Raw genomic sequence first — 13,844 nt, 5'->3', positions numbered from 1 at the left:
TGAAGCGGATTAAGCTTGTACACAAAAACGCGTGCCGCTCATGAAATAAATCGATTTAATACCAAAAATTAAAAAAAAACCCCGTTGTATTGAAACATAACCAATTGATTTTAAAAAAAATATATGAATTGGTATTCAGAAATATCAAAATATTTATGCAAAAAATGCGGATTGTATAAGTCCGCAATGACGATATAGCGTGTTTATATATAATAGTAACATATTGTCTGTATTTTATTTTTACATTTACAATTGCAATCACATTTAACAGACGGTTTTGGCATATATATATATGCTAATTAATCGATTTACAAAATTATACCGCCACATCTGCAACAGACACACTACTTCATTCCACAAATACCAGACGTGAACGTAATACATGCATCTGCATACACTGCGATACCACGAACAAAGACACTATCCTTATAATTGAACTCTACTTTCGAGGTGGTCAACAATGCATCAACAAATAGGCCTACATCTGAATTTCCGTACACTATTTTGTTGCCTAATTTGCGCTGTCGTTCTGTTTATGGTTTTACAGAAATGTTCATGGATGCCACTGAACACATTTGATGTGAGTTGCAAACTATTAGATTTTTTTTACACTTTTTTTCTTTGTATTCAGAATTTGGCCAAGTCGTTATAGACTTGGCAAAATTTGGAAAAAAAAAGTGCTTATTTATGGTGCTGGAGGAAAATTGTGTTAAATTTATGGCATACAAGCTTTTGAGGGAGCTGAACTCAAATTTGGTACATGCAAAGCTCAAAAATGAGCGAAAAGCCTCCAAATTCAAGATAACCGATAAAGTGGCTGCTAACTTTTGATATTTTGTATTATTAATTTTAACACCTGCTAAAAAAACTCTTGTCATTTTGATTTGTGAATGTTATCAATAAGCGTCCCTGAGGATGATGAAATTCGAGTAGGTTTTGATATCAATGAATAAAACAAATTTGAAATCTTATTAATAAAGTTGTGTACTTTATTGTAATCATAATTTATAAGATTAACATTAAAGTCGCCCATAATATGGAAATTTTGCTTTCTGAGTTGATTTTTAATGTTCAATGTTCAATGTTTATTTCCACAAATCAATAATATTATATATTATACATATGATGATAATAATAATAATAATAATAATAATAATAATAATAAATAAATAAATAAATAAATAACACAAAAACAAAATAAATGAAACAAATATGATTATATTATATGTAAATCTTGTGAGAACCATTAACCTTTTTTTTCTTATGCATATCATAATAACAAATTTAATTATAATAGTAATAGTAGCAACAATAACGATAATAATAATAATAATGATATTACCGACAACAATAGCAGTAATAATAATAATAATAATAATAATAATAATAATAATAATAATAATAGTAGTAATAATAATATCAAAAACAGTAATAACAATGACAATAATAAAAATAATATCATTACCATTACTATCACAAACCACCACCACAATCACCACTACTAACAAACAGGAAACATAACCGTATTAGACCACAACAAGACACACGTCTAAAGAAAATATTTATTCGTAAGCAGAGATTAAGGACTGCTTATAGGATTTTTTTTAAGTGTTTACGGAAAATTTTGTTTTTAGGTCGATTCAGCCATACTTTGGGCCATAATATGGAATAGATTGGCGTCTTAGCTCAGTTGAGTAATTATTGTTAATCATGTAATTTGTATTTTGGGAAAATCTAGTCGGATAATTATTTTGAGGCTTCTGTAAAAAGGTTTTTTAAACGATATGGAATAGAATTTTTAGAAAGACGAAACAACTTGGAGCTTATTATGGTCATAGATATTAAGAATGTTGTATTTTTTAAAGATAGCTTTAGTATGAGATCTGAAGGAAGTTCCGGCACAAATCCGGAGAGCCCGCTTTTGAAGACGAAATATTTGATCTAATTTAGTTGATTGAGTACTGGTCCAAGGACATAGGTACTCAAAATTGTCGATGTTAATTGCCCAAGCAATATTGCAATATGAGAGATATCGTAAAACAATAGTATTATATAAAGCAATAAGAATATTGGAAGGAAAATAAAGTTTTAGTTTGCTCATCATACCTATGTTACGTGATAATTACTTACTTGATTAATATGGGGTTTCCAATCAAGATTGGAATCGATTGTGATTCCTAAGACAAAAACATTGTAGTTCATCCCAAAGACAACATAGAAAAGGAAAACACGTGTGGGGTTGTCTATGAGATTGGATGTAAAAATTGTGACAAAATTTATATTGGCGAAACGGGCAGGGCACTAAAAACTAGAACAAAAGAACACATGAAAGATGTTGAGGGACATAACGTTGGAGTAGGCCTAAGAACAAGGGCTGGCAAAAAATCCTCATCTACACAATTACACAAATCGGCTATAACGGATCATATGACGCTAGAAAATCACATACCAGACTGGGAGAACATCAATATCCTACACAAAGAACAAGGGTGGCTAAAACGGAAAATTAAAGAATCAATATGTATTAGGAGAACTAACGCTACAATGAATAGAGACGAAGGCGCACATCGCCTCTCACACCTATATGATCAACTACTAAAGACGGCTGGAGGGCCCGCAACCAACGAGCATCGGCGGAAAGCGATTTTTTTCCGTACGAAACATTTGCATGAAACTTCACTCGGGCCATTTCGGGTTGACTCGAGTGAGTACGATACGAGGAGCAAGAGCAGACACTTCGCAATGTCGTGACGCTCGAGTTTTACAATTATTACATCTAGATGTGTATAAGTACCTCCTGTTATAAAGTGTAGATAGGTACAGTTATACCAAAGGCTAGAGAGAAAGAGGATAAACTATAGGCCTAACTACAGGCTGAGGTCTTACCTAGGCCCCTCCTTAAACTAGGCCTAGGGTCACAAAAGACACAAAAGTCACGCTTCACATACTGACATGGACTGCAATTTTAGGGGAAAAAATGGGACAAAATTGAAGCATGAAATGAAAAATAGAGCGCATAAGAGAAATATTATTAAATAAATACTTACCATTCCGGCGTTATTGAACTTGTCCAAACTATCATTGTAATGTAATTAATGTTTAAAAAAAAAAATAATAATAATAATTTCAGCATTAATTACCTTTGGCCTAAGCCTTGTAATGAAGAACATACAGATACTGTACTATTTACTAGGCCTATATCGCCGGCGGAAACCCTTCACAGATTCTGACGAAGCCTGACTGATAGCCAGCCGGAACTGTCAACAAAAAACAGTGAGTAATATTTGATTTATCTCAAGGAATTATCATATTTATGGTTAGATAAATAGCTTTTAATAAGTTGAAGGGGAATACCCCTTATACCATAGTTATTAAGTTTACGCAGAAGAATATTATGATCTTATAGTGTCAAAGGCTTTTGATAAGTCTAGGAAAACACCGATTGTATAGTTCTGTTTAGAGAGGGCGCTTGTTATCTGTTCATAAATATCAATTAATGCAAATTCAGTAGAGTAACTTTTTCTGTAACCATACTGACCGTTAAATAAGACATCATGTTTGTTTAAAAAATCTATTAGCCTGTTATAAATAATACGTTCTAAGACTTTTGATAAACAGGGAAGTAAGGAAATTGGTCTATAATTTTTGAATTTATGAGGAGCATCTTTCTTTAAAACAGGGATTACCTTTGCAAACTTTAAGTGATCTGGAAAAACTCCATTAATCAGGGATATATTAAAAATATGGGTCAAAGGTTTTACAATATATGGGGAAATAGATTTTATAACTTTGCTTAGATATCCGTCAACTCCTGTACTCTTCTTTTCATTTAGTTTGGAGATTAGATCGACCACCTCGTCTTCAGAAACTGGAGGAAGGAAAAAGGAAATTTTGTATAGGTTGGGGTAGGAATGAAGAATATTTCAGATTAAAATCGGGAATCTTTATACTTCTTGCTAAATTTGGACCAATGTTAACAAAATAATCATTAAAATGAGATGCAATGCTTAAAGGATCAGTAATTTTGTCTTCATTGTGAATAAAATATGACGGCGATGGATTATTTTTGGTTTTACCCAGTACTTTGTTTATTACTTGCCAGGTTTTTTGTATATTAAATTTATATAATTTAAATTTTTCTATGCAATACTTTTTTTTAAGTCTTTAATAACTTAGTAAGTTTATTCCTGTAGTTAATATAATTAATTTTGTCTTTGTCTTTTTTTGTTTTTTAGATATGTTTTATAAAGTTTATTTCTTGTATCAATTGATTTAATTAAGCCGTCAGTAATCCAAGGTTTTTGTTCTTTACGATAATTCCGTTTACAGCGATGTTTCTTGTGTAAAAATGATTAAATTTTGAATTAAATACATTGTAGACTCGGGTTGGATCATCATTGATATTATGAACATCATCCCAGTTGAGATTAGAAAGATCGTTTTAGTGTAGTCAAATTATTATTCGTAATTTTTGTGATATATATATATATATATATATATATATAATCGGAATTTTTATTTATAGCTGGTTTAGATATTTGGAATCTATTATTATGTATTAAGAAAAAATATGGGATAATGATCAGATATATCGGACACTAAAATACCAGGGGAGATTTTGTCTAAAATGTTATTTGTAAATACGTTATCAATAAGTGTAGCTGTTTTTGTTGTTATTCGCGTGGATTTCGTTGCTAGAGGATAAACATTTGAGTTAAACATTATATTAATAAATTCTGATATTTGATTGTCTGTGCAGTTTAAGAGGTTAATATTGAAGTCTCCAGCGAGATACGCAATCTTATTTTCCCTATTAATAATATGAAGAATTTGAGAGACGTTACTACTAAATAAGTTGATGGGGAATTCTCCTAAACGATATATAGCTCCGAGAATTATGTTTTTAGGTTGATAATTTATTTCTAAAAAGATACTTTATATTTTCATTGCGGATTTTTTGGGCTCAGTACGGACTCCAAAAGTATGCATTTTCTTTTAGTTTTATAGCGTATGCGGATTTTATAAGTCCGCAATGACGATATAACGTGTTTAGCCACACCTCCACCTTTTCTCTGATTTCTAGAATTATGAATAAGATTATAACCAGGAATATGATAAAAAGAATAATTTGTTGAGTTTTCATTAAAGAAAGTTTCTGTAAAACATAAAGCTGAAAATTTGTGCTTAAGAAGATCCAAGTAGTCATTTACTTCGTCAAAGTGTTTTACTAAACTTCTGGTATTTAAATTGAATATGCTAAATGAGTAATCTTCATTTGAATAATTCTGATTAAAGGAGTCAATGAAATTGTAGTTACATGCGTAATTATTATCTGGAAAAAGGAAATTATTGTTTGAATTAGAATGCTCAAGATCAATATCAAATGGATTGAAACACAAATCATTTAACTTAACGAGGTCTACCTGGTCCCCGAAAAAACTTTTATTTGATATAAAAATTCATTGTCCTTATAATAATGGTTTAAAGGAAACACACATGATGGACATAATATGTTCTCAGAAGAAGTTATGTTGCATATAAAGCATGACATAATTTATCTAATACAATAATTAAATTAAACAAAAAATTTAAAACAATTATTAAATATAAGATAAGATACATAAGATAATAAATATTATTTTTGAAAACAGTAATACCGTTTATGTTCAGTAAATGTTAACGGGCAAATATTACTTCGAGACTCACAAGATATAAGCCTATGGTCTTATAATAGTATTTAGAGACAGGGAGGCATGAAAAACAAGGAAGGGTATTGTGACATGCTTCATGGAAGAAAAGCAATTTTTTTTAAAGGTGAAACAGGACATTATTCTCTCACAATAAAATATTAAAGAGCAAGTTATAAGTTCACCTATTTGGCAGCAAATAATTACATAATGATTGAACTGTGCGTACAGGTGAATAATTAAAATACCGTGACTTACGGAATGTGCACATTTTACTAATGATGCCAATAAAAAGTACTTTTCATCATAACAGATAAACAGAATAACGATTTCTGGAACTTAGTAAAAAAATTAACATCATGTTCTATAATATGAAAAAAAATATATAACGTTTTATTTTAAAGTTCCGAACATAAGTCCTGGACCTATAGTTTCCTAATATCGTCCAAGGATATAATTCTTTTCATATTTTCTTTGCCGTTTTGCTCACGAATCGCTGCGTAGATACGACCATCGATTGACCACGAAGCTGTAACACATTCCTTCTTTTTGAGTGCAATTATTAAGTCTCGTCGATATCTTGTGAGATCTTCCTGGATTGATCTACGAGTACCTTTTAGTTTTTTTCTAGCCTTAATAATTTCATTGCGTTTGTGATAGCGGCAAAACTTCACGATAATGGGCCTTGCTTTGCCTGCCATCTGCTTTCCAATACGGTGAGATCTATCAATGTCGTCTAGAGTAAGATTGATATCCAAATCAGAGTTAACCAATTTAATGATGACACTATCCGTATTCTCAGAGGTCTGTCCTTCAATGCCGAAAAAACGAAGACAATTTCTCCGGCTATATAGTTCTAGTTCGTCCATCGACGTTTCAATATCGGTAAGCCTATCAATAATGCTGTCTTCACTCACTTGTAGTTTATTAACTTGGACGGTGAGTGAATGGATGTCATCCCGCTATTGGAGTTATTTGCTTACTAATAAGAACGCCAAGTTGTTTCAATACAGCTGGGCTTGCAAATGCCTCTTCAATATGGCTTTTTAAAACATTTTTAAAATCCACGCTAGACAACAATTCGACTACCACATGTTTTGCGATAGCCTGTTGTTGTTTTGCAATAGCCTGTTGATCTTGTGTCTGGCTTCTGGTATGGCTCATTATTGAAGGGAAACAAAAATTCTAATTTCCTAATGGATTGTAATACCTATGAGAATACAATATTAGTTGAGCCAACGAAGAAATACCCATAAAAGGTTAGCACATAATTGTCCGATTAAAAATCACAATCGGAGAGACGATCAATGTACGTGTGCTCTCGTTGACTTCTAAGAAACTTTTAGATATTAATGTTGTCGATTTCCGTTGAAAATTCATTGGCGGAGAGGTCAGGTGCTCTGTATACTATTCCTATTACTGTATGATGTTTTTATTTTTACTAGGAATTTATAAATAAACTTTCACAGATATTATTTTCGGGTTTGATGTCGTTCTTTCAATAGCGTTCATATGTTCATGCATATAGATGCCAACACTAACCCCTTTTATATTTTGGCTATTTACATGAGGGAAATCATAGTTTTGCAGGTCAGGTAAGTGTGAATTTTCGTTTAACCATGTATCTGTAATTCCAATGACAGAAACTGTATGTTTTAATAAATTGAGATTTTTTTTCTTCAATATGTTTATTTATATTACGTGCATTTATATAAGTCGTTTGTTATTCTGCTGTGAGTACTCGCTATTGTACTTTTTGACATCAAAATATTACATTTGTTTAAAGTATCAAGTAATCGGTGCGACGCCTTCTGCTTGTTGTCGATGGCAGGATGAGCGAATTGGAAATTGTCCGTTGCCCGCGCCTTGTCGCGTTGCGGTCGTCATGGAATCGCGCCGGCCGACGAACATCGGCCGCTTGTGTGTCATATTTTTCAATAAAAACATGGAGGTATTGAGACCACCCTTTAACATTTTCTTGTCTTGCAGTACTGTAGCCCTTAGTGGATAAACTAAACTAACAGCAATAAGAGGGTCGGAATGGCTAATAAATAAACAATGTAAAACCAGGGAACAGTTAAAATAATTATTAATTACGATAATGACCCTGAGAAGGCTTAACCAACTGTATATGAAAGTATTGACCTAATGGATAGTTCCACGAGTAATTGATCGGATGTCCTTTGACCGAGAGGTATCGATTATTATTATTTTTGGTCCGAATCTCAATTCGTTGTGTATTCATTATGTTTGATGACGCGTAACACGTAATACATGTATAATTGAACACTGCGATACCACCGAAGAAGAGAATATTCTTATAATTATTGAACACGACTTTCGAGCAAACGTCAACAATGCATCAACAAAGATATCTGAATTTCCGTACTATATTTTGTTTCCTAATTTGCGCTGTCGTTCTTTTGATGGTGTTACAGAAATGTTTACTAATTCCAGTGAACATATTTGATGTGAGTTAAAAACAATTAAATCTTAAGGTTAGAAAGAATTGAAAATTAAGTTGTTTTTTTTTTGTTTTGTTTTTTTTGTTTTTTTACATTTTTCTTTGGATTTAGAAATTAGGCCAAGTCGCTTTGTGTACACGGTTAATACGGTATCTATTACTGGATCAACTCTTATTATCATTTTGAACTTAATTAAGGTACCTTATCATTTGTTTTATTTATAAATTAATGAAATCAATTTATGATAATCGGTAAATATACGCAATTCGCAATTGTTAATGTGTTTAAACAAATGTAACACATTTTCACATTTTCTATGTAATAGATTTTGATATCTTTTTAAATATTTTATATGTTTATCTTGTATATAGTATTTATTTTATGTGAAACTGGGTGAGTGGGAAACACTGACATTAGTCACAGTGATTAAGTTCGCTTTAGTGTTTCCATCCAGCTCACCCAGTTGATTTTATGTGTTTTGTCTGTTTTAATTGGAAATAAAAGAATAAGAATAAGAATACAGACAGTACCAATCGCGGCGGTAGTACTTTTTGTCCGCCTTTGCTTGCGAGCATCATCGGGTTCCACCGTCCACCACCAGCTGGTTATTAAATGGTTTGTAAATCATTTTAGGAATTGCTAATTATATATTTGTAGTTGAATTGATAATTGAATGAACTGCAAATACTCGAATTTAATTGATGTTAATGTAATGAATAATGATATTTACGTCTGGGATCTAAAAAAAATTTAATGACCCTCCAATGTACACCCTCGACTGATTCGTCGCCAGCACATAATACTATCTTCCTTGTAACTTGGTTAAATTTTTTCGAATGTTTCATTCAAATCATTTGATCCGTTTTCGAAATAATGTGGTCTGGGACGTTTTCCTTTCAATGGTCCTCACTACACCCTACCCCGGATCAGCGAACAGTGAAATTACACTGTTCCCTGCCCGGATCGTCACTAAAATTTAATAATTTCTTTACTCGACCTTGACAAACTGTTATACAAGGTTTAAAGTATACCCATTGATTTTTTTTTAAGAGATAGGTCTGGGTCCTCAAACATTAAAATAACCCTCCCATTTACAACCTTGACTGATTCATCTCCAGCACACAATAATTCTTCCCTGTAACTTGGTTAAACTTTTTCCGAAAGTTCCATTCAGATCAGTTGATCCGTTTTCGAAATATGTGGTCTGGGACGTTTTCCTTTAAATGGTCCTCAGATCCACACCATACTGGAGATCGCCACAAAAATTTAATTATTTTTTACAAGACCTTTACAAAGCATTACAGGAATGTTTCATTTAGACCCATTGTTTTTTTTAAAGAGATATTTAGGTCTGGGTCCTGAAAAATTGAAAAGACCCTCCAATTTACACCCTTCACTGGATCGCCACTAACGCATAAAAACGTCTTCCTTGATTAAACTTTTCATTCACATCAACTGACCGGTTTTTGGAATATCCGGTGTTGACTGTTTGACCTTAAATCACTTTAATTGGTCCTCACACGCACACCCCACCATAGATTGACACTGTTGAGGAGGAACATCCTTGATATATATGGCCTATGTTTCGGCAAAGCACGGAAAAATTCGAAGAATGGGAAGCGACCAAAGTGACGGCCAGAGAAAAGCAGTGCAAATGGATAGAAAAAATATAGGCAAGAAAAAAAGGAAAAAAATAAGAACAAAAACAATGACTTTTCCCAGTACTGCTGGGAAAACCAATTATAATTATAATCACTCAATTCATAAGTTTCATCAATATAATATATATCAGTAACCGATGCAGTGATTAATGTAATGGGTCGCACATAAAATTGGATTTGTGCACTGCTTTTATGCAGCTTTATGCTCAGTTTTGCTACTACTACTTTTTTTACTGATGATCGGCATCAGACCGTTAAAGAGGGTTTAGCATAAATTATCTTCGGACCGAATTTTGCCCACCCGTCGCCTATAACCGAAAGTTCCACCGATTAATCTCAGATAAGATAGTATAATACATACTCCAATTATCGAAATGCACGCCATCGTATCGGGATTCAATATTGAATCCCGTTGAATCCCGACACGATGGCGTGCATTTTGATACTAGGAGTATGTATTATACTATCTTATCTGAGATTAATCAGTGGACCTTTCGGTTACTATACTATCTTGTCGCCTATAACGTGTCGTTATTTATTTGCTTAACATAACATACATATGCAAATTGTACTTCTGCTGCTGTATTGCCACAAAAAATAACTAACGTGCGAAAGGGAAAAAAATAAATATAAAACTTTAAAAATTGTATTTATGCTACAGATAAAAAAGAAATAATGTTCAGTTATTTAAAGACGTTTTACAACAAAAATCATTAAATTGCGGCAAGAAATTTAATGGGTATAAGTACAATTTTCTTGGCCGTGGAAATTGTTCCGACAAACTTAAGTTAATCCGAGGATGTTGATTGGTGGAGCTTCCTAGACCCTAACCGTAAACATGGAGGAATTAGTTTTCCTCCATGTCAGTCTTGCTTACAGTCTTGCTTTCGTAATGCACAACGAACGGCATGTTGGATATATATCCATAGTGTTTCTTGGTAAGCTAATGATTAGCAAAATAATTTCAAATATATGAAAAAAAACCCATCTGTTTAGCTAAAAGATAATATCCTATCTAAATAAAATCTTGACGATAATGACAATGACAACGGCAGTGGCGACGACGTTGATGGAAGTGATGATAATATGTAGGCCCTATTTACTGAAGGATTCAGGCAATTGTCTTTATAAAATAATGTCTCCTTTGGCATCTACTTTATAGTGTCCTTTTAGAACCTGACTATAATTACATATTCCACTGTAACACTGTGTGCACACACGTAGTCCTGTCTCTTATACACATCTAGATGTGTATAAGAGACAGGCATTACAGGAATGTTTCATTTAGACCCATTGATATATATGTATGTATGTATATATATATGTATGTATATGTATATGTATATGTATATGTATATATATGTATATGTATATGCATATATTTCTCACAACATCAAAGATTAAAGTGATATATCGATTTTAAAAAGCCGGGCATAGACTGCGTAGTAGGACGAACGCGTTTCCGCTTTCCATCTTGGTGAGTGCATTGCAAGCGTCGCTTTCGTCGCGTTGCGGACTTTATGGAATCGCTCCGGCCGACGACTGTCAGGCGCGTGTGTTCACTCCATTGAAATGCCTATAAAGTATTTCCGTTAATATAATTAATCAACTCTTTTTGATTTCAGAAAAAATTTGATTATCGCAGTACTCTACCGAAAATTGCTGGATATAAGCATATTCACCATAATATCAACAATCATTCTGGCAAAAGAAAGTACGGAAATTATTCACGCATTGTACCAACGTTGACATCATCAGCACTTCATCAAAATGAATCGATCCTGAATTTAACAGACGTCTACCGGGACATTAAAAAAACCCAGCACATTACAGACCCTAAACATTGTACTTTCAGTATTGAAAATCAGCAAATCTCGTATAATATATGCGACAAGATCCACGTAATAATTCAAGCACGTGACCAGTTTAACACTAATAAGCAAATAGGAGGTGATTATTTTCGCGCCAAAATATTCTCTACAACATTAAAAGCAAGTGCGCCTACAGATGGGGAAGTAGTTGATCACAACAACGGTTCATATAGCGCATATTTTACACTGAGATGGAGTGGTTTTGTGACTATCAATGTACAACTGGTACATAGTAGTGAGGCAATTGCAGCTATGCAACGTGTACGTGAAACCAATCCGATTCGAATGACATACACTGGGATATTTCAACTCCGTAAAACAAAAAGAAAAGTACTATGCCATGTGCAACTTTCGACTGCAAATGAATTATGCAACTACACTGATAAAATAACCGGAGAGCCATGGTTTTGTATGAAACCTAAGGACTTGCCCTGCTCTGCATACTATGGACACGTGGGTAATTTAGGCTTAGCAAATAAACTGACAGCAGCAATGTTCACTCCGACTGAAAAACTCCTTTTCAGGTAATTTTTCTGAAGTTTGTTTAATGCTTTAAGAACACACAGTAAATGTTATTCTCTATTATGTCAACATATGCAATCGTTTATTTTTTGTATATGGTGTCAGTATTACATGCACTTTATTTACAAATCAAATATGTCCACATTAAAACTGTTTTTAAATCTATTTCCCCCAAATAATTAATACAGTATTGATGTTTAAAATTTTTATTAGTGTTTTATTTTCTCCTTGTTATTAGATCATATTGCACGTTCGTCATAATACAAAGTTTTAATATTCTAAACAAAGTTTGTTGTTTAACTTGTATTGTTTCATCAATTAATAACCGAAAGGTCCACTGATTAATCTCAGATAAGATAGTATAATACATACTCCAAGTATCGAAATGCACGCCATCGTATCGGGATTCAATTGAATCCCGATACGATGGCGATACGATAAGTGGACCTTTCGGTTACTGTACTATCGTGTCGCCTATAATGTGTCGTTATTTATTTGATTAACATAACATACATATGCAAATTGAAATACTTATGATATGATATATATAACATCTAGATGTATATATAAAATTAAAACGGAACAGTAGAGAAAATCAATAGAGATTCTTTAATAATATATAAATTTTAAAAGGCAAATGGGAAAAACCCATAAAACAGCAAACGGCCACATAATGCAAAACTATTTAAAATTAAAACGGAACAAGAATGACAAAATTAACTAGCATCCACTGGAAGGAATCCCAATATCTGCAGACGGATCCGTTTCGGCCTTCCAGGCCTCATCAGTGCAGCTAGGGTATAGACCGAAACTAAACGTTCGACCAGCTTAGGTAGGGCCCAAACTAGTCCCACGACCACTGACGATTACAGAGCCAAACCAAGGCAATATACACAGCCCAGGTGTGAATGCAAATAGTGGAATACAAGCTATGTGGCTCGGTTCCAGTAGATACAGAGAATATTTTGTCATTCATAACGCGTCCTACGAAATTCTTACGAGACAGCACTAGTCCGTGAATTTGTGAACAAGATCAAAGATCTAAAGATGCAATCTCTACCGTGCATCAGTGGCGGCCGGATGGATCTCAATAGAGATTCTTTAATAATATATAAATTTTAAAAGGCAAATGGGAAAAACCCATAAAACAGCAAACGGCCACATAATGCAAAAATATTTAAAATTAAAACGGAACAGTAGAGAAAATCCGATCAAGAATGACAAAATAAACTAAGCATCCACTGGAAGGAATCCCAATATCTGCAGACGGATCCGTTTCGGCCTTCCAGGCCTCATCAGTGCAGCTAGGGTATAGACATTAACCGCAACTTTATATACGCAACGTAAATGCACCTAGTTCTTATACTATTTATAGGCCTACACAGCATGAAATCGCTGATGGATTCGTGGTCGGACGTAGTGTGTATCTGACTTTCTAAACATACATACCTTCTTTATTATTTTTTAAAGTACTGACGGTGATAACACAACACAAGTAGTGTTGTATTATAAGCACGGTACCCAATATAAACCATGGCCAAGAGGGACTTCCCAATATAATAATGATAATGATAATAATAATAGATGGATTTATATAGCGCAAATAAACGAGGTCTCGCTATTCGCTCGGGACTAGAT

At 33.3% G+C, this 13,844-nt stretch overlaps 1 protein-coding gene across 1 annotated transcript; it reads left to right on the top strand.

Moving 5' to 3' along the window:
* Window positions 1-6,474: 6,474 nt before the first annotated feature.
* On the top strand, window positions 6,475-12,208 carry LOC117109176 (NXPE family member 3-like; the record flags this gene model as incomplete). The annotated part of the gene is given in 3 exon segments (XM_033251425.1): window positions 6,475-6,572; window positions 7,270-7,282; window positions 11,439-12,208. Coding segments are annotated over 3 exon segments (881 nt in total), but the record flags the coding sequence as incomplete, so codon positions are not given.
* Window positions 12,209-13,844: the final 1,636 nt, after the last annotated feature.

This window comes from Anneissia japonica, unplaced genomic scaffold, assembly GCF_011630105.1.
Source record: "Anneissia japonica isolate Jap-2015-1 unplaced genomic scaffold, ASM1163010v1 scaffold5663_len77241_cov168, whole genome shotgun sequence".
In the NCBI taxonomy this organism is placed as follows: Eukaryota; Metazoa; Echinodermata; class Crinoidea; order Comatulida; family Comatulidae; genus Anneissia; species Anneissia japonica.
This window is presented reverse-complemented; position numbering and strand designations above follow the sequence as displayed.